This window comes from Paroedura picta, chromosome 6, assembly GCF_049243985.1.
Source record: "Paroedura picta isolate Pp20150507F chromosome 6, Ppicta_v3.0, whole genome shotgun sequence".
NCBI lineage: Eukaryota > Metazoa > Chordata > Lepidosauria > Squamata > Gekkonidae > Paroedura > Paroedura picta.
This window is the reverse complement of record NC_135374.1, coordinates 31,924,832-31,951,489: the sequence shown is the minus strand read 5'-3', so window position 1 is coordinate 31,951,489 and position 26,658 is coordinate 31,924,832. Positions and strand designations below refer to the sequence as shown.

General features: G+C 43.2%; 2 protein-coding genes across 3 annotated transcripts; one reads left to right on the top strand and one right to left on the bottom strand.

Annotated features, from left to right (window-relative positions):
* Positions 1–927: 927 nt before the first annotated feature.
* Positions 928–2,051, bottom strand: GPR15 (G protein-coupled receptor 15). Its single transcript, XM_077344233.1, has one exon. The coding sequence runs from the start codon at positions 2,049–2,051 to the stop codon at positions 978–980; it is 1,074 nt and encodes a 357-aa protein (XP_077200348.1). The 3' UTR covers positions 928–977.
* Positions 2,052–6,617: 4,566 nt separating this feature from the next.
* Positions 6,618–19,402, top strand: CLDND1 (claudin domain containing 1). 2 transcript variants are annotated; one of them, XM_077341984.1, is made up of 6 exons: positions 6,618–6,733; positions 12,286–12,354; positions 13,922–14,223; positions 16,543–16,647; positions 17,719–17,856; positions 18,395–19,402. In XM_077341984.1, the coding sequence occupies exons 3-6, from the start codon at positions 13,935–13,937 to the stop codon at positions 18,613–18,615; spliced, it is 753 nt and encodes a 250-aa protein (XP_077198099.1). In that variant the 5' UTR covers positions 6,618–6,733; positions 12,286–12,354; positions 13,922–13,934; the 3' UTR covers positions 18,616–19,402. The 2 variants fall into 2 exon arrangements, with proteins under 2 accessions (XP_077198099.1, XP_077198100.1); XM_077341985.1 differs by lacking the exon at positions 6,618–6,733 and adding an exon at positions 7,514–8,625.
* The last annotated feature ends 7,256 nt before the right edge of the window (positions 19,403–26,658 follow it).

Here is a 26,658-nt window from a genome sequence, read left to right as displayed (position 1 = left end):
CCCAACACTTACCATTAGTGGTAACTTGTAAACTAATGTTATTCACAAAATGACTTAATATCTAGTCACTATCTGAGTAATGTGCAAGACCAAAAGAAGCATCTGCTATTCCCCAACAGTTTCTCTGAAGTAAATAGACTTTGCTTTCTGTGGATTTTTTCGTTTAAAATTGTGCATAACTTTTCTTTTACGCCCTTGAGAATAAGATGTATTCAAGTAATCACTACTTAAATACTTATCAAAAATGTTTTATTTTATACATTTTTAATTACAAAAGACTTTCCAGGAACTAACATTATTCGAACACATATTTATAATTTTTGATCATAATGTGGAACAAAGAAGAGCAAATACATAAAAGGGAAAGAAATTAATGAGTTTGCAGGATCATAAACTATTCAGTACTACAACAAAAATTAAAAAGAGGAAGAATTTATCATACTAATAATGCATTCTATACTAATCTCTTTATGGTAATAGCATTTACAAATTATCATTGCAAGCTCTCTATGGAATTAAAAGAACAAGGTCTGATTCAAGTCAGTTGTTCCATAATTCATAATAATTTTGCTACGAACCTCTATTTTCTCTTATTAGTTTTTAAGCAGCCTTCAGTAGTCTATCATTATAATAATTATAGAGTACATTCCAATAAAATTTCACATTTAACTCTATACTTAAAGTAACATGACAAAGTACTAAAACAAAGTACTAGAACACACGGAGGTTTATACATAGAATTAAACTTTGTTGATCTTAAAGGTACCAGGGGACTCAAAGTTTGTTCTGTTACTTCAGACCAACACAGTATCCCCCTAAATCTATGACAGAGTACTATGATGTTATAATCACTCTCTTATGAGTTCCCACCAATCCTTTCTTTTCAAATATATTCATTTTGTTCTCCCATCCCCATCATTTCTGTACCCCCCCCCCCCCTCTGCCTTGATGCGGATCTTTCAGAACTGCAGCTCTCCTCAGAACGACAGTGATCGCCTTCTCCTCCTGGACACATTTTCTTGATGGACAGTCACGGAGTAGCTGAGGTGTGTGTCTGTGGTGTCAAAACTGGTGCCAATGCTGCTGGCCTTCATGCATGGAAGCAAACATTGCATCATGGCCCTACGGATGTAATCATCAAAAAAGTAGTAGATGAAAGGGTTTGTGCAGCTGTTGGCAAATGCCAAGGGGCCGCTCAGCTCCATACCCAGGTAGGCAACTTTGTAGGTAAGGCAGAAAGGTGGCTTCAGTTCCTGAATGCCAGACACCACAGACAGAAATTTAAAAACGTTGTAAGGGGCCCAGGAGAACACAAAGGCAATCACCACAATGAAGACAACTTTGATGGATTTCTTCAGCTTTTTGTTCTGTTTTCCAGATTTCTTATAATGTACACAGAGTTTCCTTGTGATGGAGGAGTAAAACAGCAAGATGCTCAAGAGTGGGAAAAAGAAGGCCAAGATTAGTTGCAGCAGTGACCCAATCTGATTAATGAACGTGGTTTTCTTGTCCTCACAGTATGTGTTCCCATCGTAGTTTCCCAGTTCTCTGGACAGAAGGGTAGACAATCCTAGGAGGCAGGACAGAATCCAGACACAGCTGCAAATGGTGACAGAATAAAACTTTGTTCTGATCCTTCTGGCTGCTGATGGATGCATGATGGCAAGATACCGATCGGCACTCATACAAGTGAGAAGGAAAATGCTGCAGTACATGTTGACAGAGATGATGTAGGAACTGCCTTTGCAGATGAACAAGCCTGACCTCCACAGTCCTGAAGACATCTCCTTGTCTACCCAAAAGGGCAACGTGATAAGGAAAACAAAATCAGAGGCTGCCAAATTGACAATGAAAACGTCAATCAACCTCTGGATACGCCGCTTGAAGATCAGGGCTCCCATCAGTAGGGTGTTGCCAGCAATCCCTACCAGAAACACACTGGCATAGAGAACAGGCAGGAAAATTTCTTTGTAAGGCAGTTGCACAGCTGGGCAGTTGTCTGGAGCCTCTGTGCTAAAAAAATCATCATAATAATCAGTTGGTCTTTCCATCTCAGAAATGAGTGATGCCTGTGAAGGAGCTTACTGCGTTCTTATATATTCTCGGTGCTGCAGGCAAGTTTTGTTCTTTCTGCCCCCTTTTGATTACTTTGCAGATGGCAAGAATACCCTTTAATGTAGAAATCACAACTTGAACAAAATGGGAGGGCCTGATTGGATTTGACCAATCTGCCTGTTTGATGCTATGTGACTTTTATCTTTCTGCTGCATTGACTATAAAAAAGATTGGGGTTGGGGGAGATTTCCTTGAACTTTGAGAGACAGAGATCAGTTTCTTTGCAAATGAAATATTTCAAATTAGAACGTTTTGAGGTCACAGAGAGTTGGTAGAAAGCAGGAAGTTTCAGTTTCTTTGGAGAGGCAATTGTCATTTAAATAACGGTTTACCTATCCAGTATGTTGTTCTAAACTGGGGGGGGGGGTTGTTCACACATCTTGATAATGGCATTTAACAGGTTTTTTGGGGGGGAAATGTCTAACATGAGTGTTTTTTCTTATGCCTTCTCAGCTTTGTTTGCAGCAAAAGTTTATGCTCTGCATATATAGTTGTGATAGTGAACTTCATTCTAGCCTTTAATATCACTTTAAATTTTTTGTTGCTCTTACAGCAGCATCCTGCCTGGAAAATGTTTAAATGCTCTATTTCTCCTATCATCATTTGCTTGCTTATTTGTCATTTTGTCAGTCCCCAGTATCCGTAAAACTCTCCTCCAGCACCTCATTTCAAATTAATCAACTTTCTTCTTTTCAGCTGTCTTGTCAAATTTTCACGGCCACACATAGTAATGGGGAATACTATGGCATCATAGGATCTTTCCTAGCTCCTTCATAGTATCTTTCCTAGCTCCTTCATGACTGCCCTTCCCATTCCATTCTGCATACATTGGATAATGCACTTTGAGGTCCTTTTGCAACTGGATTTTCCTGTGCAAAACAGGAAAATCTACTTCTAAAGTGCCTTGAAAGTGCATTATCCAACATGCGTGGAATTTATATAAATAATCCATTCTGATTTCTTGATTGTAATCTCCTTCTTGAATCATAGAATCATAGAATCATAGAACCATAGAATCATAGAATCATAGAGTTGGAAGGGGCCATACAGGCCATCTAGTCCAACCCCCTGCTCAACGCAGGATTAGCCCTAAGCATCCTAAAGCATCCAAGAAAAGTGTGTATCCAACCTTTGCTTGAAGACTTCCAGTGAGGGGGAGCTCACCACCTCCTTAGGCAGCCTATTCCACTGCTGAAATACTCTGACTGTGAAAAACTTTTTCCTGATATCTAGCCTATATCGTTGTACTTGAAGTTTAAACCCATTACTGCGTGTCCTCTCCTCTGCAGCCAGCAGAAACAGCATCCGGCCCTCCTCCAAGTGACAACCTTTCAAATACTTAAAGAGGGCTATCATATCCCCTCTCAACCTCCTTTTCTCCAGGCTGAACATTCCCAAGTCCCTCAACCTATCTTCATAGGGCTTGGTCCCTTGGCCCCAGATCATCTTCGTCGCTCTCATCTGTACCCTTTCAATTTTATCGACGTCCTTCTTGAAGTGAGGCCTCCAGAACTGCACACAGTACTCCAGGTGTGGTCTGACCAGTGCCGTATACAATGGGACTATGACATCTTGCGATTTTGATGTGATGCCTCTGTTGATACAGCCCAAAATGGCATTTGCCTTTTTTACCGCTGCATCACACTGCCTGCTCATGTTTAGTTTACAATCCACAAGTACCCCAAGGTCTCGTTCACACACAGTGCTACCTAGAAACATATCCCCCATCCAGTAGGCATGCTTTTCATTTTTCTGACCCAGATGCAGAACTTTACACTTATCTTTATTAAACTGCATCTTGTTCTCATTTGCCCATTTTTCCATTGTGTTCAGATCTCGTTGAACTCTGTCTCTATCTTCCGGAGTATTTGCCAGTCCTCCCAATTTGGTGTCATCTGCAAACTTGATGAGTAGTCCCTCCACCCCCTCATCTAGATCATTAATAAATATGTTAAAAAGTACCGGGCCGAGCACTGAGCCCTGAGGTACCCCGCTACTCACCTCTCTCCAGTCAGATGAAACACCATTGACAACAACTCTTTGAGTGCGGTTTTCTAACCAATTACCTATCCACCTAACTATCTGAAAATTCAGATTGCAGTCCTTCAACTTATCCATCAGAACATCATGGGGAACCTTGTCAAAAGCTTTACTAAAATCCAAGTAAATTACATCAACCGAATTTCCCCGATCCAGCAAACCTGTTACTTGGTCAAAAAAGGAAACTAGGTTGGTCTGGCAGGACCTGTTGGAGACAAATCCATGCTGACTTCCTTGGATCACCAAATTGTCCTCCAGATGTTTGCAGATCGCTCCCTTTAATATCTGCTCCATTATCTTTCCCACAACAGAGGTCAGACTCACTGGTCTGTAGTTTCCCGGGTCATCCTTCCTCCCTTTTTTGAAGATCGGAATAACGTTTGCTCTTTTCCAGTCCTCTGGGACATCTCCAGTCCTTAAAGAGGTTCCGAAGATGATGGACAAGGGCTGTGCAAGTTCTCTGGAAAGTTCTTTGAGTACTCTCGGGTGCATTTCATCTGGACCAGGGGATTTGAATTCATCTAGTGCAGCTAAATGCCTCTCGACAACCTCTCTATCCATGTTAACCTGCCACCCAGACACTATCCTTTGGCTACGGCCATCTCTAGATGTGCCTAAACACTTTGACCTGTGGGGAAAAACAGATGTAAAATAGGCACTAAGCCTTTCTGCTTTCTCTGCATCTTTCGTTAGAGTTTGTCCATCCGCACCCAACAGTGGGCCTATTGCCTCATTTACTTTACGTTTGCTCCTCACATAACTGAAAAATCTTTTCTTGTTACAATGGGCTTCCCTGGCCAATCTTAGCTCACTCTCAGCTTTGGCCTTTCTGATGATTGATCTACAGTGCCTAGTAACCTGTAGGTACTCTTCTTTAGAGCTCTGTCCTTCCCTCCATTTCCTGAACATTTTCCTTTTCTTTCTTAGTTCCTCTTGAAGTTCTCTGTTCATCCAAATAGGCTTCTTAGAGCTCCTGCAGTGTTTTCGTCTTTCTGGGAATGATGATGGAGCAAAGGAATAGAAAATATTTAATAATTTTTGGGTCAGCCTTAAAACTGTGTAATTAGCCAAAAGTCATTGCTTTTGTCTTCTCAATGTTCAGCTGTAATCCTGCAATGACATTTTCTGCTTTAACCTTCTTCAGCAGCCAATTCAGGTCTTCACTATTTTCTGCCAATAATGTGCATATTTCAAGTTATGAATTTTCCTTCCACCAATTTTCACTGCACCATCATCTAAATCTAATCTAGTTTTCCTTATAATATGTTCTACATATAGATTGAAAAGATGGGGAGATGAACTACATCCTTGCCTAACACCTTTGTCAGTTGGACAACACTGTTTCCCGTATTCTGTCCTAGCGGTAGCCTCTTGTCCAGAGTGCAGGTTGAGCATGGGGTTGCCCGTCCGGGTTGAGAAATGCTTGGAGGAGGATGGGATTTGTGGAGGGGAGGGACTTCAGTGGGGTATAATGCCATGGAGTCCACCTTCCAAAGCAGCCCTTTTCTCCAGATGAACTGATTTCTGTCCTCTAGAGCAGGGGTAGTCAACCTGTGGTCCTCCAGATGTTCATGGACTACAATTCCCATGAGCCCCTGCCACCCTGCCAGCGTTTGCTGGCAGGGGCTCATGGGAATTGTAGTCTGTGAACATCTGGAGCAGTGGTCCCCAATCTTTTTATCACCGGGGACCACTCAACGCTTGACAATTTTACTGAGGCCCAGTGGGGGGGTATTTTATTCCTCTACTCTCAACCACTGCCCTAACGCTCTCTGATTGCTATGGTAATGTTTAAACATCCCTTCAAAACATTTTATTTTCATGGAAATTTTAACTCATGACAATGACAAATCAATGGGAACCCTGGTCTTGTTTCTCTGCAACACCCGAAGTGTGTTGTAAAGGGCTGGGGGGGGATGAAGTAAAGGGCCGGGCGGGAGGCGTCCTTCGCGGCCCACCTCCAATTAGTCGATGGACCACATGTGGTCCGCCAGATGTTGGGGATCGCTAATCTGGAGGACCACAGGTTGACCACCCCTGCTCTAGAGACTCTGATTTTATCGTATTTAATATATTTCATCTATTTATAAAGACGATAATTACAAAACAACCCAAACAGATTTTGTAAAAGACGGAACACTATTGATCATCTCTAACAACAAACCTTCTGATGATAGGCAGCCGTGTGGGGGGTTTTATTCGTTACATTTCTCACTTTAATTCATACTAATTTCTTTCGAAAAATTATAAACGAACCTTGCCAGACAGTCGCAAAACTACAATGCCCGAAGCAAGCCTCGACTCACTGAGAGCAGGTAGTTTTTGTTTTGTTTTTTTGCAGGCGATGCGTGGCGGCGACGCCTCCCGCGAATATTCCTGCCCTCTCGGGCGTCACACAGGGAACTACAATTCCCAAGCTGCTCGGGTCGACGCCGCCCGGACTGCAAGTTCCAGGATGCTCAGCGAAAGCGTTCCGAGGAAGCATCCCTCTAGCAGCGAGCGATCGTGGAGGGAGGGGGGCGGTGGAAGCGGCGCCGTGCGGTCAGGAGGGGGCTGTATGGCAGAAGGAGGATGGGCGGTGAGTACCGCTGGGCCTGGCTGGGTCGTGGGGAGCCCGGGTGGTGCTGGTGGTGGGGATTGGGGGAAGAGCCGGGGAAGTGGCTTCCTGGCGGTGCCCAAGCTCCATGACCTACATTTTGGTGGGCTGCTACGGTCCTTATACGGAGGACCAAACGCCCAGGGAAAGTATCTTCCCATGCCACACCTCGGGCCATTGTTTCAGTCCAGCAATTCGATGGAGGACCCAGACACCGACCCTAAAATAGAAGCACGCTTCCCCTTTTCCGCTCTTTTAAAAATCGTATTTTTATATTTTTTATATATATATATATATATATATATATATATATATATATATATATATATATATATATATATATATATATATATATATATATATATATATATATATATATATATATATATATATATATATATATATATATATATATATATATATATATATATATATATATATATATATATATATATATATATATATATATGTAATCAAGCAAATCAAGGGTGGAGATTAAGGGGAGGGATTTAAATTGAATGGGGCGGGGGAAATAGAGAAGGGGGCTTCGGTAGTCCACCTGACTGTTTATGCGAGAAGAATTAAGCTGTGGCAAGACATGCTTCTGTTATCAGCTCCTGTTTTTATGGCACTTTCACTGGAGGTGACCCCTGGCTTCTATGATTAGTAAGCAGAATTAACTTCAGAACATGAATAGATTTTCTGTTCCACCCTAGTGACAGTCACAGTCTTTGTCAGATGCTGGCTTTTATCAAAGGAAGTGTTGTTTCCGCTGTGGTGGTAAGAGGCTGGCCATAACAGTGGGGGCATCCTGGTGGTTTATTGTGCTTTATTGAGCTGCAGGGGGGAGAAAGTAGTGGATTACAAAAGGATTGGTTGAAAGGTGTTCCTGAAATCAAAATGAGCAGAAATCTTAAACTTTTTGTCCCAGATGGACTTCTGAGTGATGCAGCTAGGTTTAACTAGAGGTTCAGAAACTAGGCTTCATTGTGAGAATATGTTTACTGATGATGAATTCAGTGCTCCTTTCTTGCATATCCTAAATTTTATTCATCTTGTAGGATTGAATGATTTCCTGGTGCAAATCCATGAATTATGTATCCCCCCATCTAAGCTTGTTTCAAGCCAAAAGATGCAAGATTAGGCTACTCTAATTTAGGTGTTGGCTATGCAATTTGTTTTTTGTAGCCGAGATTGTGGAATAGATTGTATTTAAGGGGAAGGTCATTAATTTGCACTATCTGAAATCTGCTGCTCCTTGCCACCCTCCCAAACTAATTAAAATCCGCCCTTAATGCTGCTGTGCCCTGAGGATGTTGTTGTGGAAGCAATGCCACCTTCTTAAAACTGCTGAGTTTCCCCATCTTTCCTTGGAGAAGAGCAGTGTTAGGTAGGCATTCTGATGGCAACAGAGACGCTCGGTGTTATAAAAGAGGTTTTGGTGTGTTGGAAGGATGTTGGAAATAATCATAAATTACAGAAATCCTAGGCAGCCTTCCTTTGCTGTCTGTTTCTCTAAAGCAAACTAGGCTTATTGCCGAGTAATTGTGCTTAAATTGGGACGGTGCTCGAGATTAACTTGTGTTGAAATCACACTGTGGGATGATTTACACAGCAGTGTTCAGCTGTGTTTCTCAACAAGATAATGTCCCTGTGCATGTTGTCATGGGGAGGGAAGTATTGTGAGAACTTGGCAATGATGCATACAGCTGTTATACAGCCCAAATGTATTTTCTTCACCTGGTGACATGTGTGCCTGAAAGTGCTCACATAGGGAAGAAAAATCAACATCCGGGATGTGAATCAAGCTTCCAAGACTGCTAATGATGAGCATCTTCAGCTAAAAGCAATTGCATAAGTTCATGAGAAGTCTGGTGAGTTACAAACTACCAAGCCAAGAAAAGTTTGACCTCAAAAGGCTATTTTCCCACAGTTCTTTATTTACAAAGGAAAGCTGCCTTTCACTCAGAGTGCTTGCCAGAGGGCCATTGACTTATTTTTAGAGTTAAATGTAGAGTTCACATGCCTGCATTCTAATTTAACTAGCAGAAAAGCCCGTTGTATCCCTAAATACATTGGGCGCTAGACCAAATCCGCCTGTCCTGGGCATGCCAGCCAAGGCCTGGAGAGGCAGTCTGCCGCCCCCCCAAAAGCATGCTGAGGCTTCAGCAGGCCTTTTCGGGGCAGGGAGAGAGGCGCTGGCAGTCTCCTCCTCCTGCCGCCCAGGCATCTCTACCAAGGCCTGGCAAGGCTGCGGCTGGAGCTGCTTCGGACAGCAGGAGCGCTCCCTACCCCCCCCCCCCCAGTCCCAGGCCGTCCCAGCTCCTGTTAACCAGGCTAGAACTTCTTCCAAATGGAAGAAGTTGAAGGGGGATGCAACCAGGGGTGAGACACCCTTCTTGATTGGCCATTCGTTGGACAGACAGCCAATGAGGAAAGGGACAGCTGTCCTGTTTGGTGGTTAGGCAATGTGTCCCAGTGTGTCCCAACACCCCACACCGGCTTTATTAATGGTTACAGATTACAGATTCTTCATCGGGCTCTTTAAAAAAGAAGCTTTACCAAATTTTGTAAAAACAAAAATTAAACAATAAATGTTTTAAAATTTTGATTATCTCTTCTAAGCTCGATGTATCGATATTGCCTAGTGGTATTAAGAAAGTAAGGTATGCCACATTCACCCTAGTATTTTGGCTTTGCAATTCCTAGCTGGCTACAGCCAAGTACTTTTGCTTCCATCTGTAGTACAATTCATTTTGGTACATGATTACTTCAAAAAGTATTGATAGAAACAATAAAAACTACTCATGTGCCATTGTAATCCAGCATTCCAAATCCTCGTAGATGTTTCATAGTAGTGGGATCAGCTATTTGAAGACTCAGCCATCTGCTTTCATACGATATTATACAACATTTTGTTACATTACAAATAATTTCTTTAGAGGAGTCAAAAAGAAATAGGGAAGTGTAGAACTGCTCTGGTTCTCCTGGGGAATTTATTAAAATCAGTAATATATGGGGAATATATATCATTATAGTAGGGACTGTATAATAATATGTGATCAGCTATTTAGACCTTTCCCATTTGATAAGGGCAAACCTATAAGGAATGCAAAGAGATCTGCCTTCCAGAAATGCTGAGGGCAAGGCATTAAAACATGCCAAATATTCTTAGTATACTATGTTGTAGTAGGGTACCGCTGCAAACAGGTCCTGTGCAACCAGGTGAGGGAGGGGGGAGAAGCTCTATTCTTGTAACTTTTCTTCAACAGCTTGTCCATCTGCAATAAAGCTTCTATTCATAGAATCATAGAGTTGGAAGGGACTTCCAGGGTCATCTAGTCAACCTCCCTGCACAATGCAGGAACTCACAACTACCTGCCTACCCACAGGGACCCCAATTTCATGCTCAAGTGATTCCCCCCCCCCAAAAAAAAGATCTCCAGAATCCAGCCTGACCTGTAGGAAATTCACATACCATCCCACAATCTGACAGATTTGTGACAACTGTTGTTACAACTTCATTATACCTCAAACCTCTACTGTCATTGCAGGTTTCAGCTCACTATCACATTGGGTGGAATTGACTAAGTCACTGTATTGGAGGGGCAACTTCCTTCCCCCCCCCTCAAAACATATCACCTGCTGATCTTATGTTTTTCCCTGGCATAAGTTGCTTGTGGGTTATCTCTTTTGCTATCTCTGTTGCTTGTCTAGCATCTATGGCACGTCCTGTGAAATAGGCACAGTGTGATTACCTGGCATGATGACTCAGGGTGCACAAACTATTGGAGGGATGAGACTTGATGATGAATTTCTCTGATGAGTTCTTGGTTTCGTAATTCAGATTTGCGGATCCCTGGTGCTTTGGAAGGCCAAGCCTAATGGATGCCATAATGTTGAAAAGCATGCTTAAATGTTAAATCTATTATAGTTTGAAAGGCTTTTGTCTGGTATGCTTAATATTTGCATCTGACATTGGAAGGTCCCTGATAGTCCTAGAACTGTAAGGCTTTGATTTGTACCCATACTAGCATTGCCTGAGGACAGTTCTTTAGCTTATTAAGGTTTCTGCTGATTAAAAATATTGTCATTTCATAGAATGAAGTAAGTACAGTATTTGCTGGCGCATAAGACTACTTTTCCTCCCTGAAAAACATGCCTCCAAGTGGGGGGATCGTCCTATATGCCGGGTGCACTTCTGTTGGGAGAGACATAGCTGCCCATAGTACTGTAATGTAATGTAACAAACTCCATATTTTGAGTGGAAATGTTGGGGGGTCGTCTTATACGCCTAGTCGTCTTATACGCCGGCAAATACGGTAATTAAAATCAGACTTACTTCTGGCTTGTAAGGTCAAGGTACAACAAAGCGCAGGTTTGCAGGGACTAAGTTTTATTTATACGTTTGTTTAAAGTAGTGATCTCCAACCTGTGGGCTGCAGACCACGTGTGGTCCGTCGACTAATTGGAGGTGGGCTGCAAAGGACATCTTCTCTCCCCCCCCCCCGGCCCTTTACTTCATCCCCCCCCCCGGCCCTTTACAACACACTTTGGGTGTCATTGTCTCCCATCACTCCCAGATGGGACTATCTCGTTGCAGAGAAACAAGCTCGGGGTTCCCATTGATTTGTGATTGTCATGAGTTAAAATTTCCATGAAAATAAAATGTTCCTTATGTTCATTGTTGTGGTGTGTCTGTATCTTATTTTGAAGGGATGTTAAACATTACCATAGCGACCAGAGTCAGAGAGCGTTAGAGCAGTGGTTGAGAGTAGAGGAGTAAACTACCTCCCCCCCACCGGGCCTCAGTAAAATTGTCAAGTGTTGAGTGGTCCCCAGTGATAAAAAGGTTGGGGACCACTGGTTTAAAGAACCATGGAAATGCTGCTTTTGAGGTAATCCAGCATCCTTCTTGGTTTCAGAAGGCTGTTTTTGTTCTGCCTATTCTGCGAGTGGGCTTAATTCACATTGGGATTAACTGGTTTTATTTCTGGTGCTGGCTGCATACAAATGCTGGTTTATTTGTGTCCATTTGAACTGCTACCATTTAGGTCTCCCACCACCACCAGTCTTTTAAATACAGGCCTTACAGTGTGATCCTATGCAGTCTAAACCCACTGAAATGAAAGAGTTTGGCTTGTAGTCAACCATGCATAGATTGTACCATTGCAGTACAATCCTAAACAGGGTTATACCCATCTAAACCCACTGAGCTCTGTTGATTTAGAAGGGAGTAACTCTGTTTAGATTTGCACTGTTAATAGCTTTATAGGTGTGCTTGCTAGTACATCCATATTTTGTCCCATTTGTAAATCAACGTCTGGTATTATTATTATTAAGATAAGCCCTGGCTGCCTCCACCCTTTATCTGAGTGCTTATCTCTTTCACCACCTGCTGCTTCGCAGAGGCTTCTTTCCCAAGCACTCCTTTGAATTGCCTTCACGGGCTTCAGACAATGTTCAGGCTTTCACTTGGCTTTTCACTTTTACTTTCTTTTTTTAAATAACTAATCCTGTTGCTCACTCCACAGGTCGGGGATTATGAATAACCAAGAACATTGTAGTGACATTTGAAGCACATCTTCTTGGAAAGAAAGAAGGTACTTGAGGGTGTGGCTCGAAACATGGAAGGATGTAGCAGTTGGTCTGTGTATTGGGCCTTGCTGCCTTCTACTTCTGAAAGGGCTGATGCCCAATTGTGGCCAAGAACGTGAGCCAGGAAGTGATTCAAATCTCAATCGCTTCCAAACACGTTGGGAGGCTTCAGGCAAGCCCTCATCTGCAATGTCAAGATAATTCTGACACACCTAAAACAGGGCTTTTACAGGGACTATTGAGATCAATCATGTGACTTTTTAAAAACAACACCTTGAAGCAGTATATAAATGTTAAGTTGTGTCACTTTTTGTTGCATGCAATTTACCTATTTCAATCACTTGCATTTAATGCTTGGTAATATTTTGAAAATGTCATTTTAGATTTGAACAGTATAACAAAGCTTTTTAGACAGGCATAATAATTCAGCAACTTACAAAATATATGTTTTATGTATGCATTTATTTAAAAAGTGTACACCTCACCTCTGCAAATTGAAAGAAGGTGAAAGAACAGCAAAAACTGCAATGATGCAAGCATCTTAAGCAACAAGTAAAAATGTACAATTAAAATATGCAGATAAAATCCAACACACCAAGTTGAAAAGAACCACTTGGCCCTCTGGGGAAAAAAGAACAGCCTTGCAGACCTCCTTGAATGTGGTATGTAAAGGTACCTGCTGCACCTGTTCTCAAAGTCCATTCCAGAGGAATGAATGATCCTACCACGGGAAAATCTTGAGAGCCAGATTGGTGTAGTGGTTAAGAGCAGTGGCCTCTAATCTGGAGAACTGGGTTTGATTCTCTACTCCTTCTCCATGTGCAGCCAACCTTGGGGAAGTCACAGTTCTGTCAGAACTGTCTCAGCCTCACCTTCCCCAAAGGGTGTCTGTTATGGGGTGAGTAAGCTGCTTTGAGACACTTTTGGGGAGTAAAAAATAGGGTACAAAAAACAAGCTCTATTACTTTACGGTTGCCGAACACAATCCTAGGGCAGAGAATGACCAAGAAAAGACTATCTGAGGAACATATTACAAGTCTCTTACTTCTTCCTATATCATTGAGTAGGCAACTTGACCAGTGGCTCTGCCGAGCTATTAACCCAAAAAGTATGATTGTTTATCCTGGCTGGCTTTGCTACTTGCATGTTCCAAATCTACTGAGGGACTTGACTGAGCTAGGTGGTATTGACAGTATTGGCTTTCCAAAAATAGAGTCCTGTAGCACCTTTAAGACCAACAAAGATTTATTCAAGGTGTGAGCTTTCGAGTGCAAGCACTCTTCCTCAGACTTTGTGCTACTTATTGATGTTCTGCATTCATTAATGCTGGCCATTCTTATTTTCAACTTTCATAGTTTTTTAGTGGCCAGAATGGTAAAGTAAGAGAGATTATTTGCATGTTGAATTACATGCGCATTTCAAGGGGAAAAGCAAAGCAACAGGTGTTGTTTGCCTTTTGGGGAAGGTCTGGCCGAAGGCTAACGGAAAAGCATGAACTCTTATCAGATACCTGCCAGCATTGTCCATTGTCTGACTCTCCCCCCTCCTCCCTTCCCCTCCTGTTGTCAACAGCCGTTGAGATAGCATGATGGATAACCGTTTTGCCACTGCTCTGGTTATTGCTTGCGTGCTCAGCCTTATCTCCACCATCTACATGGCAGCCTCAATTGGCACAGACTTCTGGTACGAGTATCGCAACCCATCACCTCCTGAGAATAACAGCGAGCCTAACAAGGCCTCTTGGGAAGAATTCATTTCTGAAGATGCCGATGAAAAGACATACATGGATGCTCTCTTTCAGTGGAATGGCACCATCGGGCTGTGGCGGAGGTGTATCACAATGACTGAGAACTCTTACTGGTACAACTCTCCAGGTAAGTATGCTCCAAATAAGCTCTCTAAATGCTCTTTCTAGGTACCCTGTTGTCCCTGTTGTGTGTCAACTTAGCCCTGTGGGGTAACAGGCTGGTTCAATATGTTGAAGCTCCATATGCGAACCAATGATCCTCAACAGCACTCTACTATTCATTGCACCCTGTGGCCATAATCAGTTGAGTTACTGTGGGAATACAGAACTGTCCCTAGGAATGCACAGCCATAGTTCTGTCGCGTTTCCAGTTCTGCTCCCCACATTGTCTTAATCCAGTGTGCTGTAGTGGTTAAAAGCAGTGGACTCTAGTATGGAAAACCAGGTTTGATTCCCCACTCCTCCACATGCAGCCAGCTGGGTGACCTTTGGCTCATCCCAGCCTTGATAGTGCTTTTTCTGACCAAGCCCACACACAAAGTCAGCTGGGTGACCTTCGGTCAGTCACAGTTCTCTCTGAGCTCTCTCAACCCCACCTACCTAATGGGATATCTGTTGTGGGGGGAGGAAGGGAAGGTGATCATAAGTAGCTTTGTGACTCCTTCAGGTAGTGAAAACTGTGGTATAAAACCCAACCTCCTTCTAGTCTGTAGCAGCATTTGTTTCCTGTTTTATTCTTCAGCCACTGGAGCTAAATTCAACTACAGATATACTAATTAAAAAAAGAAGTTGTGGTGAGGGAACCTTACAGGCCTCTTCTCTTCTTTTGATTGGAATGTGGAGGTTTAAAATACAAATATGGAAAGTACAACTCTGCTTTCCTTTCTACAGCCAAGTTTTAGTCCCCTTGCTCCAATTTAGTCCCCTTGCTCCAATTAAAGCAACTACAACAGAAGAGATTTCCTTTCAAGGCTCCTCTTCTCTTACATCTGGCTGATGGTGTTCTAGAGGAGTTTTCCTAGACTGTGGAATGAATGCTGTCCAATCCCACACAGAGTTACTTAGTTCGGGCGTCATCAACCCCCAGTCCATGGCCCGGTATCGGGGTGCGAAGGCCATGGTACCAGGCCGCCGGCAGCCACGCCTGCCTCCCCCCCCCCCGCAGCGAGAAGGAAGGGAAGAGGCAGGTGCGGCTGCCAGCACGCCGGCGATGCAAACACGTATGCGCACAGTCGCGCGCATGCACGGTTGCACCCCCTGGTGGTGAAACCGTGCATGCGTGGCAGCTGCACACATGCGTGGCAGCGCCCCTGGTGGCTAAAACGCGCATATGCGGCAACTGCATGTGCGCGTTTGCGCACAGCTGCCGCGCGTATGTGCAGCACCCGGGCTGTCAGCTCTCCCCTCACCCCAGATACGGTCCCTGACCTCAGAAAGGTTGGGGACCACTGACTTAGTTGGTTCAATTGTGTGATAGCATAGGTTTGCAGTGTTGGAATCCAGACAGCTTTCCATCTAACTTGGTGTGATTGTTAAGAGCAACAGCCTCAAATCTGGAGAACCAGGTTTGATTTCCCACTCCAAATGCAGCCGGCTGGGTGACCTTGAGCTTGTCACAGCCTCCATAGTGCTTTTACTGACCAAGCTCTCTCAGCCTCGCCTGCCTCACAGGGTATCTGTTGTGTGGAGAAGAAAGGAAGGTGATAGCAAGTCGCTTTGAGACTCCTTTGGGTAGTGAAAAGCAGAATATAAAAACCAACTCTTCCCATTTGTACAAGCCGTTTGCAATGATTTCTTCTCCTGTATTGAAACTGGCTTTTAAAGAAGCTATGCAATTAGGGTTTTTTCTGCCTTTGCAGCTGGCTGATAGTGTCCCTAATGTGTTTTGCGTTTCTAGTTACAGAGAGTTTTTCATACACTACAGAACAAAGGGTTCTTTCTCCCACCCTTCCGCCAAGGAGGTCAGGTCAGCGTACTTTCTAATAAAGATTCTGCCCTACCACATCTGGTTATTTTTGAATGTTGTGAGGAGGTGCAATAAATACCCTTCATGGTGGAGAGAAAAACAAAAACCACAGAAGGGTGGTTGGGTGTGGGTGGGCTTCAAAGAGTTTTAGACTTCCCTTTTCTCACTAAATAGATTTTGCTCGGTTTGAGTAAACTTCCTCTTGCAAATCTCTTTCTGACAGGTTAAGATGGATGCCAAGTACGGGTGTAAAGCATTTTTATTTCATATTTGACATTATTAAATGGACTATTTTGTATTTGAATTACTCAGACATATGTCTTTTGCCCAGCTCTGCCCTGTGTCTTAACAGAAGATCAAGTGGGTTGGAAGTATGGTCAAGCAGAGGGTAGAAAACCACCTTCTAGGTAATCTGATAATGAAGAATGATAGTAAATAAAATGAAACCCTAACTAAGCTTATTTCTTTTCCTTTCGGAAGGTGAGACAGTGACAAAGTGCATCAGTTTTTCCCTTTCAGACCAGTTCATGGAAAAATATCAGGAACCTGGGAATCACAACAGTGGCAGTGACTTGAACCGCACCTGTAAGTAGGGTGTTTGTTTGTTTTTTCTTTAGTGGACAAAAAAAATGGCTTTGGAAAGGTAGCTTTTCTAAAATTGCTTGCACAACTGTGTAGTATTATTTTTGTACTGTGATACTTAGCATAGCCAGAAAACTACACTTCTTAGGCTTTATGGCAAATAAGTCCTTGGAATTTCAGTTGTGACATTTTCACACTAAGGTGGCAAGAGTCCCATACCATGTGGGGATAGATTGCTTCCTGTATGTCCCTGCACACCAGCGGTGGTCTTCAGTTTGTCCCTTCCGGGGTGTTCCTTCACTAACGGTATTTTGCCAGGCACCCAATAGTCCATGCTTCATCTGAAATCACTCCCACTTTATGGAAAGAGTTCCACGAGGAAGGGCGGGGGCAGAAACTTTAAGGGCAGAAACTTTAATAAGCTAAAGAACTGTCCTCAGGAAATGCTAGTATGGGTACAAATCAAAGCCTTACAGTTCTAGGACTATCAGGGACCTTCCAATGTCAGATGCAAATATTAAGCATACCAGACAAAAGCCTTTCAAACTATAATAGATTTAACATTTAGGCATGCTTTTCAACATTATGGCATCCATTAGGCTTGGCCTTCCAAAGCACCAGGGATCTGCAAATCTGAATTACGAAATTCATCATCAAGTTTCATCCCTCCAATAGTTTGTGCACCCTGAGTCATCACGCCAGGTAATCACACTGTGCCTATTTCACAGGACGTGCCATAGATGCTAGACAAGCAACAGAGATAGCAAAAGAGATAACCCACAAGCAACTTATGCCAGGGAAAAACATAAGATCAGCAGGTGATATGTTTTTTTTTGGGGGGGGGAAGGAAGTTGCCCCTCCAATACAGTGACTGCTGTAAATGGCAGACATTTTGTGAGACTGGGAGTGAGTTGTGGTTTTGTTGCTAATTGGACACTTTGAATTCTGTATTGTAGGCTGCCTTAAGCCATGAAGAAAGTTAGGTTAGAAATTTGTTAATTCATAAAGTTCCTGAGTTGGGATCTATGCGTTACAAAAAATTACAGTCTCTAATTTATATAATACTTGTTTCAGACTTGTGGCGTTTTCAGTTCCTCCTGCCCTTTGTCAGCCTCGGTCTGATGTGCTTTGGGGCTCTTATTGGGCTCTGCGCTTGTGCCTGTCGCAGTCTCTACCCTGCCATTGCCACTGGAGTCCTCCACCTCCTTGCTGGTGAGTCCCTCTTGCATGGCTCTGTGAGGATCTTCAGTTACCCAAAAAGGCAAACTCTTGATTTAAAGCAAAAGATTGCATTTATTGAGTAAGAAAGCACACTCAGCAAGGCATCGTTGAAACGGAGGCGGGAAGTATGGGTCACCACATATTTCTCCAACCCTGCTCCCCCCTCCCTTGGGAATCCAGAAAAAGCAGGAGAACATAGAATAGTCTCAACAACCTGGTAGGGTAGGGTACCCTGGGTTGCGTTCTGGAGGGGACTGAAAAAGGCAGAGGTGAACAGGGAGGGGAGGAATGCAAGAAGGAGCATCAGAGCAATAAAGAGAACATAAGGTATACTGGACAGGTCAATTACAACCAGCACTGGCTAGCACTCTAAATTATCCAGCTAAATAACCATCCCTAAATAATGCAGAAACTACAGGGGTCCGACAGACTGATCCCTCCGCTTTGTGCTGACGTGCAAGTGTCTTAATAATGGGTAGCCAAGACTCTGTAGTTTGACACCCCCCCCCCCATGTTGTTCCTTCTCCAGGTCTCTGCACGCTCGGTTCTGTCTGCTGCTACGTCGCTGGGATTGAGCTGCTCCACCAGAAGCTGCCTCCTCCTGAGGGTGTGCAAGGCCAGTATGGCTGGTCCTTCTGTCTTGCCTGCGTCTCCGCCCCTTTGCAGTTCATGGCTGCCGCCCTCTTCATCTGGGCTGCCCGTACTAACAGGAAGGAATTCACACTCTTAAAAGCATACCGGGTGGCATAGTAGGCTATTTCTTGTTGCTGCTCAAGCTTCTGGCTTCCGTGTTCAAGTCCTCTCTCCTCCTCCTTCATTTTACTTAATCAGGTATCTGTTCTCCGGAATGCACGTTTCTTGCCAATGGAAGTTAAATGGTCTGCGGGTGTTAAAGTTACAAGACTTTCAGAGGCCAAATGACCAAGAAGAGCCTTTTTTTTTCCTGCCGGAAGGATTTTAACAAACACTTAACTCTTAAAAAAAAACAACCCCAAACCCAACACTATAATTTGGGTCGGTCTTACCCCAGGGGACTGGATTTCCCCCCAGAGCTAAACAAAGGCAGAGAACAGCCTGCAAGATGGAGAAAGACAATGTGATGATGTGACCTTTGGTAGTACATTAATTGTGACCTATTAGGTGAAGAACCCGTTCAGCCCTTTTCATACATCCAGCTCCTGTGGTACTTCCGTATAGTTTTGCCGATGTTATCTTTTCCCCTCTGCACCATCTTCCTTACCAACTTTGCTATACTGGTTTGTTGCAAAAAAGCCACTAACCAACCATCAGCTTTTAAATTTCTGTGAAGTCAGGATTGGTTTTCTACATATAGAAGGAACACCCACCATATTGTTTAATTTCTACTTTGATTACTCTATGTATATACATATATATATATATATAAATCTACCTTTTAACCCCCTTATTTATTTATGCGGTGCACCACATGGATTTTTTTGTATAAGTATTATTCCCTTATTCCCTGGACTAAAATGTTTGTTAAAAAATAAACCTGAGCAAAGGCTCTTGACTTTTACTGGAGTTGAATGTGCCTGCTTTAATGATGAAGAATCCACAACTTATTATTATCGTTATTATTGTTATCATTTACAATATTTCTATGATGCCCCCCCCCCCCGCAGCACAGGAAAACAGCACAGGGAAGACTGAAGCTCCTTTCTGAATGCTGTGATCCAGTAAAGTCTCCGTGCACTTGAGGAATGACTTCTCAGCCGAGTGCTGAATTATTCAAAATCAGGCTGGGGAATCCTGAGACAACATTTTGGAAATAGTAATGTGTAGTTTGGCCCTTAGAGTCAGCCGGGAAGTACAGAATGAACTGGTGGGGTTCTAATAGTACAGATTCTGGGTAGAGATCTCCTGTGCAGGGGAGGCAGGAATTGTGCTGAAAAAAATGTTTTTTAGAACATTCTTTTTCAAATATATAAGATGGGAAGGGGAAGGAGAACTGGAGGAGTTGTGTCTATGAGCTGAAGGGGAGCATTGTCCAAAAGGTATCCATGATATCCACAGTTAGCTTTCAGGTGACATCTGGATCAGCTGTAGGGACACACATTTGGGATGGTGGTGAGTCACATTCCCCCTGAATATCAACCTTATAGTCTGCCTTTCTTAAGAAGATAGCCTCCCTCTCCCATTGGCAAATTACACAGAGAAAGACTTCTGTAGCCCGTGGAACAAATGAGTAACACCTGGGCATTTCGGGTGCAACAAAGGGGTGTGAGTGTCAGTAAAGTCTCTCAGAACTTGAGAAGAATTTGCGCAATTCCTCCCTGAGGCTCAAAATGGGGGTGTTCTCAGCAGCAATGTATCTGTTGGGAGAAATACTGTACCGCTTCATTTTCATCACTTAACCACTTGGACTGCTTTCCATAGTGATTCAGGTAGAACACTGTCGTACTTTTTGGAACTGTCTCCTTCCATATGTCCCTGTGTGCCATCCGGGATCCAACTGTTGGCTATCCCACCACTTAGGGCAGGGGTAGTCAACCTGTGGTCCTCCAGATATCCATGGACTACAATTCCCATGAGCCCCTGTCAGCAAACACATTTGCTGGCAGGGGCTCATGGGAATTGTAGTCCACGGATATCTGGAGGACCACAGGTTGACTACCCCTGACTTAGCCAGTCTGGCATTGATCAGAGCCCAGGCCTTTTCTGCTGTGGCTCCGGTTCTGTGGGAAGGTGAGGAGGCCCCCTCCTTGAAGATCTTCAGAAGGTGTTGCAAGGCCTGCCTGTTCACCAGGACTTTTAAGAGAGCCAATTCAGGCTACCAATTCAGGCAAGCATCTTATAGGGGGGGGGGGGAAGAAAGGAGAGGCCTGGGGCTTGTAATTTTATTTTTAGGCTTTAAACAGCAAATGTTCTAAACTATCGTTACACGTTGACTTAAGCCATGAAGAAAGGAGGGGAAAAATATTTTTGATAATTACAATTGTTAGATGAAAACTGAATGAAATGAAACAAAAACTGAAGTTCTTGATATAAGCATTCACAGTTAGCTAATTCTACCAGGAGTGGAATACAGCTTATGGGCCATCAGTCTTTGCTTCTGAGAACACGTATGTCCCAAACCCCAAGTTTCGTTAACCTGACTAGAGCAAACAGAGAAACATGCTATGAGATGAGAAAGATGGGATGCGAGGGTTAGCAAGACCAGAAATGAATCATCTAGAGATGTCTGGATAGTTGCAAAGAGAAAACCCCTTAAGCCTATGCAACTCAGACGGCAATATGCTTTAGGAACAGTTAGCTGATAAGGACATGCTCACAAAGTGGTTTTACTCTGTTCGTGCAGTTTCAGTTTGTGAGCGGCATGTTTGTATGGGCACTCTGAGGACAGGTCTCTTCTGGCCCAACTTGGTCATGCCTAGAAGTGTGTCTGAAACAGCATGGTACAGTCATTCTCTACCCATTAAATAGCTTTGAGGCTCAGGATCAAACCTCTAAAGACCAGCCTGCAACATGGGACCTTGGCTTTTCCATGGATGTCAGTTTTTTTCTTTCACCCACCCACCTGCACACACAGTTTTTTGTGTTTCTCATTTTTCCTTTTTTACTTCTAACCCTTCTCTCCTTCTCCTTGGAAACAAAACAAAACCTAAATGGGGGGGGGGGGGGAATGATGGTAAAGAGATTGGTGAGATCTGCATCCAGCAGGTTGTTACCGTGTTATATCCCCCACCACTTGGAGATCTTGCATCAGTGATGAAAAGCTGGTAAGTATCTTAAAAATCTAAGCTACAGTGTTTCAAAAGGTATGGGATATATAGTGAGATTCATTAATGCAGTGTTTGATCTCATTGCTGGTGGATGGAAAGTGACAGCCGACTGTCTCTTGCCTTTAAAATCTCATGGGGTCGGTTGCCTTGAGTCAATCAGTGGGGAGTGGCTTTTTCACTGAGTCTTGGGCTTCCTTGATAGCCTTCTATCCAAGGGAGGCAAGATCTATTGTGTGCATGATTCAACAGCATCAGAAGAATATCCTGCAGGGGGCATCGGAGAAGAAGTGTCGTTAGCATATTTAGGTCAGGAACTTTCCGATATTTATACAACTAATCTCCAGTGTCCTGATTGGCTTTTTGGAGAACTCCTGCTCCTTGCCTCCATGACAGACAGAAAGAACAAACAGAACAGAGGCCTAATTCTCTCTTCTTTCTTCGGAGTAAAACTATTTTAAGCAGGCTGGTGATTTACTCCTCCTTACAAATTTAAACTCGGCCAGTGCCAAGTACTAATCAGGTCCAACTCTGCTTAGCTTCCGGCCTGAGCCTTTGAGGTCAGGGTCTCATCATTTAGTCTGGGGTAAAGGTAGACTATGTTCTCTCAGCCTCACCTATCTCACAAGGTGCCTGTTGGGGGGAGAGGGAGGGAAGAAGATTGTAATTCACTTCCTCCAGTGGTTTTGAAGGGGCAATATAAAAAGATTCCCAAGGCAGATAGGCTATGTCCCTGTGGACCAGGGAAATTTGAAACTACGGAACAGGGGGCCAGCTTGGTGTAGTGCTTAAGAGTGGCAGCCTCTAATCTGGCGAACCGGGTTTGATTCCCCACACCTCCACAAGCAGCCAGCTGGGTGACTTTAAGCTAGTCCCAGTTCTCTCAGAGCTCTCTCAGTATTACCTACCTCATAGGGTATCTGTTATGGGGAGAGGAGGGGTGGGTAATTGTAAGCCGCTTTGAAATCTCTTTGGGTGGTAAAAAGTGGGGTACAAAAACCCATCTCTCTCTCTCTCTCTCTCTCTCTCTCTCTCTCTCTCTCTCTCTCTCTCTCTCTCTCAAAGGTCATGACACTGTTGCTATTACTAGATTTATCTGCAGATTTTGATACAGTTGCTCATAGCATCTTCTTGAGATGTTTGAAGGCAGAAGTATGTATGAGGCTTTGAAATGATTCAAATTGTTCTTTATGGATTGCTCAAAGGATTGCTATCAGATGCCACTTGTCCTCAGTGTGGGTCTTGTCCTGTGGACTTCCACAGGGTGAGCCTTATGCCCTTATTATTCAAGCTCTGTGTAAGACCCTAATGAAGAATCATATACAGCTTTGGAATTGGATGTCATCAACATGGTCATGACACCTGGCTTCATTTTTTCAGCCATTCCATCAGGCAGAAGAGAAGAAAGTAAAGCAAACCTCACAGCAAGGTGCAGAGAGCATATTGTTAGTACCAGAGTTCGTAGAAACCCTGCAGTAACCTACCAGTCCAACATCCCCATGACAGAGAAAGAGTTTAGGCTGTAAGAATACTATATGCAACTATTGTTGTGGACCTGAGGAACCTAGCATTTACCTTGATATTTTGCAAGTGTTGCTGACTATATGACTTGTGGTGAGGAAAAGGATAGTTTCGACTCTGTTTTTCTTTTAACATATAGGAACCACTAAGGAAACCAAACTATAGGGTTGTGACTTGTGAACTGTACAGAAGTGATGAAATGATAGCAGTCTTTAAGCATGACTTCCCCATTTGTTCAGCAGAAATGCCACCCTGGACTGCTCAGTATAACTGTATAATTAAAAGGGACAAGGGAAACAATTCCTGGTTGCCTCTATCATTATATCTGTGACTCCAGTTCAAAGGTTTGGCAACAGCAGGGTCATATCTGTGGTGGTCCTGGAGGCTAGATATCAGGAAAAACAAATTTCACTGTCAGAGTAGTTCAGCAGTGGAATAGGCTGCCTAAGGAGGTGGTGAACTCCCCCTCACTGGCAGTCTTCAAGCAAAGGTTGGATACACACTTTTCTTGGATGCTTTGGGCTGATCCTGCGTTGAGCAGGGGGTTGGACTAGATGGCCTGTATGGCCCCTTCCAACTCTATGATTCTGTGAATATACACAAACCATCATAGAAGAAGGTTAGCTTTGTTTCTTAAGGTCCACAATGAAAATTCTGGGGAACATTTTAGAAGCTCCTGATTCTAAATAAAAAAATATTGCATCAATAGTGGATTGAAAAACAATTCTTTAGCTACTGCCCTTAGTCTTCCAAAATTCCATTGCAATATATTTCATTTGAAGCCACATAAGCAATTAAAGTGTAGAAAACTATTTGGCCACAATTGGTATTTGTTCCCAGCAATCTGACAAGTACATATGTTATATAAGCTTTTGTATATAAGCATGCGCAATTCTTTTAATAGGATGTGAAAATTGGTGCCCTTGAAGAGAAACCTCTTCAGGTTTCTAAACATCTCCAGAATGTTTTCCCCTCAAGGAGTAGTGTGAGAGGGAGAAAACGTTGGATCTAGCTCCTGCTGTCTTTCTTGCTGTTTTCCACTAGGTGGCAGTAGTGTCTAGTAAGTGAGTTGGCCAGGGGCTGGGATATTTATGACTCCATGGGAACTTTTCTGATAGTTATCTGTCCCATTCTTTCCCCCCAGAGAAATCAATGGTTGTTGCATGAAATAGTTATCCCAGCTATTCTATCCACACACATACATTAATCTAATCAATAATTGCTAGTTTTTTTTTTTTGCTTAGTTCCCTACTATGGTTACCATGAGGCTAGGCTATTGTAACACACCCCATGAGGGTCTGTCCTTAAAGACAATTTGGAAACTTTGGTTGGTACAGAATTGTACAGGGAGTCAGTTTGGTGTAGTGGTTAAGAGCTGTTTCTATTCCGTCAAGCCAGGCTTGATTCCTCCACATGCAGCCAGCTGGGTGACCTTGGAATTGTCACAGTCCTGATAATGCTGTTCCCACAAAGCAGTAATGTCAGAGCTTTGTCAGGCCTACCTACTTCTCAGGGTGTCTGTTGTGGGAGAGGAAGGGCAGGCGATTGTAAGCTGCTTTGAGATTCCTTCGGGTAGTAAAGAGTCAAGTATAAAATCCAACTCTTCTTCTATTATCCAGCACAGAATGAACATACCTGTCACAGTCATTGTGCAGAGACCCTCCATTGGTTAACAGTCAGTTACTGGGTTCAGTTTAAGGTTCTGATTACCATGCACAACACTCTCCATAGCCTTGCGTCCAGACACCTGCAGGACCATCAATCCTGCTATCATGTCTCCCCATTACAGTTTCTGTCATCTGAAGGTGCCACTCTGCAACTGGGCAAGACTGCCCACTGCCCATTCACATGCATTCTCTGTGGTGGCTGCAACCTTGTGGGACAGCATGCCTGAGGTGTTCAGGAAGTCCCCCATGCTATCATTCTGAAAAATGTACAAAACAGAACTGTTGAGGAGAATTTTTTTACAAAGGGATTGGAATGGTATCATATGAGAGAGTATTGTAGTTCAACATGGCATAGTGGTTAAGAGTGGCAGACTGTTGCATAGTGGCATAGTGGTTAAGAGTGGCAGATTCCCCTCTCCTCCACATGAAACTTGCTGGGTGACCTTGGGACAATCACAGTTCTCTCTGAACTCTCTCAGCCCCACCCGCCTCACAAGGTGCCTGTTATGGGGAGAGGAAGGGATGGTGACTGTAGGCCTTTTGAGACTCCTTAAGGTAGAGAAAAGCAGGATGCAAAAACCTACTCTTCAGTTTGGTGTAGTGGTTAGGAGTGCGGACTTCTAATCTGGTATGCCAGGTTTGATTCTGCACTCCCCCACATGCAACCAGCTGCGTGACTTTGGGCTCGCCATGGCACTGATAAAACTGTTCTGACTGAGCAGTGATATCAGCGCTCTCTCAGCCTCACCCACCTCACAGGGTGTCTGTTGTGGGGAGAGGAATGGAAAGGCGACTGAAAGCCGCTTTGAGCCTCCTTCGGGTAGGGAAAATCAGCATATAAGAACCAACTCTTCTTCTTCTTCTTCTTCTTCTTCTTCTTCTTCTTCTTCTTCTACTGCAAAACTTTCTGTATGGAACACTTCCCTTTTTTACTTGGACATGATATGAAAATTATTATCATGACTATTATTATTATCATCATTATTAAACTTCTTTTATAGCCCACCTTTGTCACTGTGACCCAAAACACATTCCGAAATGTGATAAGCAATTCAATCAGACCCCATTAGATAATTTTTCATTTGGATTGTTCCCTGTTTTGTCATTGTTGAATTGACCTGCTTTTCATATTTTGGAATATGCCTTGTGTCTCAGACATAAAGTGGACTATAAAATAAATCAATAATAAAGATTAATAACAGCTTCATGTCTTGATAAAGTTAGACATTAGTTCAGTACCTGGCAGCATAAAGAGAACAGAAAAGGGAAGACTTAGGCCTCCATCCAAAGTGGCAACACATGTATTTTCCAGCTTTACTACACACAACTGCAAACCCAGGGCTTTTGTGGACACATGCTTCTATGTACTAAAGGTTGACAATAATCATGTTATCCCATTTACCATCCATGGTACACAAGGAATGCCAAAATCATAATGATCGCAAGGGGCTAATGAGTCTTCTAAGTCTGATGGTAGACAGAAAAGTCATCCCAGGAAATACTTTCTTTAAATTTTGAAATAATATATTTGGATGACATCTAAATGTGGTAGCCAGAGCATTTCTAATTTTAAATCTTTCTGGCTGTCTTATTTTCTGTACGGGTGCACAGAATGGTTTATGGGTTGTTTGCCCACTGCCCCTTTTCCTCCGCCCTTCCTTCCATCCAGCTAAGAGAATGAATGAAGATCCTTCTTCCTTCACTGCTATTCAAGGAAGACTGCGGTGATAAAAGTGTGGACCTTAACTTATTTTATTGCTGGGACGCAGGATTAAATTATTTGTAGGCAATAGGCGGGTAGTGGGCGTTTTGGAAAAGTTTTATTTTGGAAAAGAAAACAGAGTTGGCGTTTGATCATATCAAGA

What these genes read in the sequence shown, in the direction of transcription:
- GPR15 (XM_077344233.1), bottom strand. Translation starts at nt 2,051, where the DNA reads ATGGAAAGACCAACTGATTATTATGATGATTTTTTTAGCACAGAGGCT.
- CLDND1 (XM_077341984.1), top strand. Translation starts at nt 13,935, where the DNA reads ATGATGGATAACCGTTTTGCCACTGCTCTGGTTATTGCTTGCGTGCTC. An exon ending in CAGTGACTTGAACCGCACCT is followed by an intron (nt 16,648 to 17,718) that starts GTAAGTAGGGTG and finishes TACTTGTTTCAG; the next exon opens with ACTTGTGGCGTTTTCAGTTC. An exon ending in AGTCCTCCACCTCCTTGCTG is followed by an intron (nt 17,857 to 18,394) that starts GTGAGTCCCTCT and finishes TTCCTTCTCCAG; the next exon opens with GTCTCTGCACGCTCGGTTCT.